The sequence below is a fragment of the Microcebus murinus genome, chromosome 32 (genome assembly GCF_040939455.1).
Source record: "Microcebus murinus isolate Inina chromosome 32, M.murinus_Inina_mat1.0, whole genome shotgun sequence".
Taxonomy (NCBI): Eukaryota; Metazoa; Chordata; class Mammalia; order Primates; family Cheirogaleidae; genus Microcebus; species Microcebus murinus.
The window spans coordinates 1,183,707-1,191,290 of record NC_134135.1 but is presented as its reverse complement, the minus strand read 5'-3'; the positions used below and the strand labels follow the sequence as shown (position 1 = coordinate 1,191,290).

Genomic DNA, 7,584 nt, shown 5'->3' with positions numbered 1-7,584 from the left:
AGACACGGTAAGCCAAGGCAGCACACACCTGGGTCATCCAGGACAAGAAGGGAAAGCGCCAACTTACCATTTCAGAAGGAGTAGCAGAGCAGGACCCCAGGCTCCAGACCCCCTCCTCACTCCATTTTAGATCGGAACTGACTCTGGGGAGGCGCTATACTTTCCACATTCCCACAGAATGGAGAGGCGGTCCCAAACCCCAACAGGAGACCTGGCAAGCTTGGATGGACCCAGTGCTGCAGTACATGAGCCATCACATGGACTCAGGGACAGAGAAGGGACACCAACTGCCCTGAAACATGTGGCAGACACAATGGTCCTGGGGCATCTGCGAGGAACAGAAGCTGCTTTTCCAACTTTATTTAGAAAAACAAATCCAGGTCCCAGTGCCCCCCGTGCCCTCCCCCACCCCAGCCATAATTTAAATAACTTAGAGACAGGGTTGGAAGGAGGGGACAGGAGAGGATGGTGGGGTCAGGGTGGGAGGAAGGAGAGCCCCACTACAGCCGCCGCAGTGCCCGCTTCTTGTCCGTCTTTTTCTTGGCCGCCAGCTTCTTATCGCGCTCACCAGCATGTTTCTTGGCCATGGGACCCTCGGCCCCTCCCAGGCCCCCAGGGGCCCCAGGGTCAGTGGAGGAAGCTGTAGCGCCACCAGCCAGGGCCCTGCCACCACTGGGCCCGCCTGCACCCCCGTGGATCTCCGTGAGCAGGCGGGCCCGGGCCGCGTACTCCTCGTAGTTCTCCAGGAGCAGGCGGCCTGCCTCCTCGTTGAGTGCAGACTCGGGGTTGGGGTGGATCAGCAGGCACTTGATGGTCTGTGGGGAGAGGCCCAGGGTCAGGGAGGACTGGGTAACCTGCAGGGCTCCTCTGCCCTCAACTCAGCCCCCACGATCAGGTCCAGGCCGGCTCTCCCAGCGTCCTTCTCATCTTTGTTCCCCCCAGAGGCTTCCTTCCCCCCATTGCCTTGCTCACAGTAAATGTTCCAAAAAGGACATAATGCCACAGGCCCACTGGTTTAATGTTATTGGTTCTCTGAGGCCCTTGTTGGGTGGCGGAGGAAAAGCCAGGCTCCTCTTGAGGAGTCCACTGCCTGCCTGAGCCCCAGGCCTGGGTCCTATCCTGGTACTGAACTGGCCTCTGCGCAGCCCAGCGTGACCTCAGAGGCCCTCTGGTACAATGAAGGCCTGGATGGAGAGAGAGAGGGGACTTGCCTCAGGAAGTCACACCTGGGTCTGCTGGATTCTAAGTGAATCCTAAATCCTGACCTGTAACCAGCTTTAACAGGAATCCCAAGTTCAGAGCCAGGAGACTCTGGATGGGCTGGAATGGCACCAAGATGTAAATAAAAGAGGGACTGGAGGCCTGAGGAGTATCTCAAGGGCAGTTCAGGAAGGGGCCAATCCTCTCAACAGCCCTTCACCAGCCCATCCTAAGGAGGAAAGTGAAGCACAGGTGTGACCGGCAGCCAGGCCTCCAGCAGCCTTGGGTGGACCCTCTAAAGTGACATCTGCCCCCTGCCCCACTTTCCTTCCAAAAGGGAACCCAAAAAGAACACCTCCAGAAACAAAGAAACAAGCCTGGCTTTGAGCAGGTGACAGAGGTGTTCCCTGGGGCTGCTGTGACACATGCATGAAGTACACCAGGCTCAGCAGTCATCACTGATGACCAGGAACACGAGACCCCACCCTAATTCTTACCACTGCGCCCCCAAAGTAGAGGCACAGTGTAGACCCACTAGCCAACAGGCTGGAGCTCAACACCAATGTCCCTAGCAGCTGCCACTGCCACCCCAGGGAGAAGTGGTGCAGGTGGAAAGGTGTGGGGTCTGTTTACCTTGGAGCTCAATCGTTTCCCCTGCAGGAAACCCCAAAGCCCCATCCTCTCTACCACATGCCCCTGAGGATCATTAGAAATTTAGTAAAAAAAATAACAACCCCCCCTTTTTGGGCAGGTGCAATGGTTCACACCTGTAATCCTAGCACTTTGGGAGGCTGAGGTGGGAGTATCGCTTGAGGTCAGGAGTTTGACACAAGCCCAGGCAACAAGCAAGATACCGTCTCTACAAAAAAACGAAAAACAGGCCGGGTGCGGTGGTTCGGGCCTGTAATCCTAGCTCTCTGGGAGGCCGAGGCAGGCAGATCGTTTGAGTTCATGTGTTCAAAACCAACCTGAGCAAGAGCAAGACCCCATCTTTACTATAAATAGAAATAAATTAATTGGCTAATATATATAGAAAAAAATTAGCCAGGCATGGTGAGGCATGCCTGTAGTCCCAGCTACTCAGGAGGCTGAGGCAGCAGGATCACTTGAGCCCATGAGGTTGAGGTTGCTGTGAGCTAGGCTGACGCCATGGCACTCACTCTAGCCTGGGCAACAAAGTGAGACTCATTCTCAAAAAAACAAACAAAAAAAAAAACCAAAACCAAAACCAAAAGCCTAGTTGGGTGTGGTGGCATGGGCCAGTAGTCCCAGCTACTCAGGAGGCTTAGGCAGGAGGATCACTTGAGCTCAGGAGTTTCAGGTTGCAGGGAGCTGTGATCATGCCACATTAGCCCGGGGAACAGAGTAAGACTGTCTCAAAAGAAAAAAAAAAAGAAGCAAACAAAAAACCCACCAAAAAACAAAGTTTTTGAGCTTGTGGGAGGGGTGAAGGAGGCAGCAGGTGGCTGAAATGCTTCAAGAGGCCCGTGAGGACCTTGAAGCAAGGGCTTAGTCCAGAGGGCCTCCACCTTGCCCAACACTGGGGCTGGATCCTTCTGTGCTGCACACAAGGGCTGTCCTGTGTGCTGTGGCCTCCACTTGCCAGATGCCACTAAGCAGCCCCCTCAGTTGTGACAACCAAAAATGTCTCCTGACAACGCAAAATATCCTTAGGGAGACAAAATCACCCAGCTGAGAAACACCGGTTTATAAAAACATTCTAGTGGCCGGTGCAGTGGCTCATGCCTGTAATCCTAGCACTCTGGGAAGTGGAGATGGGAGGATCGCTCAAGGTCAGGAGCTTGAAACCAGCCTGATCAAGAGCAAGACCCCGTCTCTACTAAAAATAGAAATTAATTGGCCAACTAAAAATATATAGAAAAAATTAGCCAGGCATGGTGGTGCATGCCTGTAGTCCCAGCTACTCTGGAGGCTGAGGCAGAAGGATCTCTTGAGCCCAGGAATTTGAGGTTGCTGTGAGCTAGGCTGATGCCACAGCACTCTGGCCCAGGCAACAGAGTGAAACTCTGTGGGGAGGAGGGGGGAAAAGACCACTGAATTATATACTTTAGAACAGTGAATTTTACGGTATGTAAATTATACTTTTAAAAAACCACTTTTACCAGACCCTTGACTTTGGTTAGAAAACTGGCCCACTACACAAACCCATCACTTGTTGCGCAGCAAGGTACCCTTGGACACTGCACAGCAATCCTTGGTGCCCTGGGTTCAACACTGCCAAGCTTTCCAGAATTTTTCAGAAAAGCTATGAACCTGGATTTTTCTGTGGAAATTTTCCACGACTTCAGAGTTAATTTTAAAAAAACTAAATAAAGCACTTTGGCTCAGACACCACCGGGATGGTCAGAGAAGGAGGGAGGCCCAGGCCCAGCCCGGAACTCACCAGTAGCACATGTCGGATGCCCAGCTCAGCTGTCCAATCCCTTTTGAGCACATTGACGCAGATCTCGCCGTTGGCACCCACGTTCGGGTGGAAGATCTTGGTCAGGAAGTAGCCCTTGGGTGGGGAGGCAGGGAAGTCCTTCCCCAGCAGGAGTTTCATGCGGAACAGACCTCCAGCATATGGGGTCCCCTCTGGAGTGGAGGTGGGGGAAACGGGTCAGGGTACTTGGGACTCCCAGGCACTGTACAACACCCAAAGCCCAGGCTCCATGATCTGGCTATGAGACAGGTGCCCTGCAGGCTCCTCCACCAGGATGAGGGAGTTTTGAGAATGAAAAAGGGCTGGGTTCTCAGGGCTCATCACACAGATATGCCCCACCTTGCAGGACCCCCCATGAGTCACCAACAAGCTCTATTCTCCACCCCATGAATGTTCCTCCTCCCTCAAGTGACTGTCTCAGTCACATGCCCCTCCCAGGAGTACCCACTTGTCTTCCTGGAAGACATCTACTTAAAAGCCTTTCAGGCAAATCATCTGACACTTTCTCAACTCCTCAGCCTTCCCCAATTAGCGAACGTTTCTCTCAACCACCTGCTTGGGTCCAAACAGGTCCTCACAACCCCACCATCAGCAATCTGGGCCCCCGCCCTCCAGGTCTTGCTTCCTGACTGGCCTCCAGCTTCTTCCCAGACCCTCCCTCCTCACTACAGTCAACAGCAGCTCTGGAGAGACCCACCACACCCTTGTTTTAAACCCTCACCAGCTTCCTTGCCAAACTCCTTACAGGAGCCTAGAAACCCTCTAAGATCTGCCCGATTTTTCCACAATCAATTTTCTCCTTTTTGTGCCTGCAAAGCACCCATCCTCGCTTGCCTTGGGGCCTTTCCAGGAGCCTTCTCATCTTCCTGATCCCTGCCCCCAGCCATCCCATGCAGCAAGGCCTGAATTACCTCAAATGTCACCACCTCAGGAAGGTCTAACCTGACCACCTCCCTACCATCACAATGCTAAAGACCCTTCACGTGCTCTTCTAACATCTTGGCTTACGTTGTAGAAATTTAGGTTATAACAGAAATGTAGTTTGCATGAAATGATATTCTAAACCGCTATGCACATGTGGGATTAAACAATCACATGCAATCGTTTATTTATTACCTCTCTCCCTGACAATGATGTGTCTGGCCTGTTCCCTGCTATGTCTCTAGAATCCCTGACACTGACAACAAAATGGAGTTTGAGATTATCTGGCCCAGCCTTCAGGCCTTTGCTGTTGCTATTCCCACCACCTGGAACTCTCTTCCCATGCCTATGTAATTTCTACCCATTCTCAGGTCCAGAGAAGCCACGTCTGACAGCCTAACCCCAAACCTAGGAAAGGTCCTCAAAATATGCTCCCTCAGTGACCAAGTACATCTAAACACTATGGCAAAAGGATACATAGTTATTTGTCATTTGTGGTGTTCTGCCCTGCTGACCATAAGCATCACAAGATGGCCATGCCTGTCCTATCCACCACTGCGTCCCCAGCACCTGACACAAGGCCAGCCTGTAATGGGCACTTCCGGGCCATCTGTTCCAGATTAGGATGAGGGAGGAATCTATAAAGCAGCCCCTTCTTTCATTCCAAACTCACCAGGGCCCTCAATGGTGACCTGCAGGTCGGTGAGGTCCTCCTCATTGGGAAAGACCTTGATGCCATCAGGTGGGTCCGCGGTCAGCGTTGTCACCTCTTTGTACACAAGACGGATGATGTGAGGGGGCAAGTTCTCCACGTTGGAATTCTGGAAACAGATGGGAGAGGAAGGTGAGCAGCTGGCAATCTGACTTCCTGGAGGGTTTAATGATTCAGTGGCCGCCCTGGGCTTGACCCTGTGGTCCCAGGCTCTCAATCACCCCTGGGCTACCAGACTCCCACTCAGGATACTTCAGGCTGCTTTAGAGGAGCTGACCTCCCAACAGAAATGGGGGCAAATTTCCGTGGGGTGTTGGGGAGAACTCCATCTACCCCAGAAACCCCCAAAGCCCGATCACAGGCCCACGTTAGCCCACACTGGTTACCGGTAGGCCCTAAACCTGACCTATCCTGTCCCCAATTCCCACCTAATTTTGGTTAAACAATCCTTAAACCCCAGGCTCAGGCCTGGATATGGCGGCGGGGCATCCTTGCTCCAGGTAACACCCACAGACGTCCTGCAAAACGCCCGGAGCCCTCGGGGAGGCTCCGCCAGGCCTTCCTGGTCTGGGAGACTGTGGGCGGCCGAGGCTCCCGCCTCGGCTGCAGGACAGCCCTTGGGCCCAATCTGGCCCAGGACCCCCAGGCTGGCCCTCAAATCCCTCAAAGCCGCCCGCGAGAAGCTCTAGAGACCCCTCCTTCAGGGAAACTCCCGACCGCCCCTCTCAAGCCCCACTGCCCGCTCTTACCATGTCTGCGGCCGGCCGGGGGCGGGTCCCCCCGGCCCACTTCCTGCTCTCTTTGGGCCGCTGGCCGGGGCGGGGGGCCCCACTGCTGCAGCTGCGGCCCTGGCGAGGCCCCGGCGGCCTCGCTCCGCTCCCCGCTGCCTCCGAAGCCCACAGCGCCCACAACTGCGCCCACCCCGCTGCCCGGCCGCACTGAGCCTGCCGCGCGCGCACCACGGCCTCTTTATAGCCGCCCGCAAGCCACGCCCCCTCGCGGCCCTAGCGCTGGGCCACGACCCGTGACGTCAGCGCGCACGTTCCTTGGCGTTCGACGCGCTCGCCCCCTTCTCCACAAACTGCGGTCAGAAGTGAGCATTGGTGGGAGGCAGTTGCATGGCAGGCCGGCCAGTAGGGGCGTGTGGGGTCGTGGAGGGGACCCCGGAGAATGGAGGTGTTGAGAAGGGAGAGTAGAGAGGAAGGGGACGCCGCAGGCTGAAGCGGCTGCTGATTGGGCCATTTGAATAAGATACGCGCACGCGCGCGCGCACGTCCTGACGTCGAGGAAGTCGCGCACGCGACTAACGGTCGACCTAGGGGGCCAGGGCGGGGCGAGGGGAGGCAGGACTCTGGGGTTTTAAATGCGTGATGGAAGGGGCTCGGGCAAATAGCGACAGGCGCTCGTGATGGGTCACGAGACTCACATGGGCCAATCACTAACAGAGAAGGTTGTGCGGAGAGGCGGGCAGGAATGGAGAGCAACCAATGGGGACCCAGCTTAGTGCCGCGTACTCTCTACTGGCCAAAGAAATTCGTTGATTTTCTGTATTTGCAAATGAAGTGTGTCTTCCCGCCTGCGCCCCCTCGTCTGGGCGGGGGCGCTGGAAATCCGTCTGCATTTTTCTATAAGGCGCCATTTTGTGCTGGAAATGACCTATGACCCATGTCCTTTATTGCGGAAGCTCAAAGACCAGTGAGAATGACCTGAGAGGTTTGTCGGCCTGGCCCTGAAGTGTATGACCCTCACACCTGCTTGGACTCATCGCAAACTCCCGGCCTCAGTTGCCTTATATGGCAAATGGGCACTGGGGTCCCTTGTGATGGCAAGGGGAGAAGTCAGGAGAGTCCGAGATGATCCAGGACGTAGTTCTGCCTGTAACTGACCCATGTCCAGGGAAACAGGACTCAGTTTCCCTGTCTGGGAAATAGACACAGTTTCTTGGAGAGGGGACCTAATCACCTTTAAAGTCTGTACTTCCCAATACTGTTACATTGGCAGTTAAATTTCAACATGAGTTTTGGAGGGAGCATTCAAACCATAGTAGCATTTTCCCAAAGAAGATGTACAAATGGCAAATAAGCACATGACAAGATATCCAACATCATTAGCCATCAGCGAAATGCAAATCAAAACCACTTCCCACCCACTAAGATGGCTATAATCAAAAAGACACCAGCCTGAACAAGAGCAAGACTAGGTCTTTACTAAAAATAGAAAGAAATTAGTTGGACAACTGAAAATATATAGACAAAATTAGCTGGGCATGGTGGTGCATGCCTGTAGTCCCAGCCTCTTCGGAGGCTGA

General features: G+C 54.2%; 1 protein-coding gene across 1 annotated transcript; it reads right to left on the bottom strand.

The window, feature by feature from the left end:
- Positions 1-345: 345 nt before the first annotated feature.
- UBE2S (ubiquitin conjugating enzyme E2 S) lies at positions 346-6,280 on the bottom strand. The gene is made up of 4 exons (XM_012750226.3): positions 6,026-6,280; positions 5,238-5,385; positions 3,605-3,795; positions 346-815 (listed from the first exon to the last, which is right to left on the bottom strand). Exons 1-4 carry the CDS (start codon positions 6,026-6,028, stop codon positions 501-503), a joined length of 657 nt encoding a protein of 218 aa, XP_012605680.1. The 5' UTR covers positions 6,029-6,280; the 3' UTR covers positions 346-500.
- Between the last annotated feature and the right edge of the window lie 1,304 nt (positions 6,281-7,584).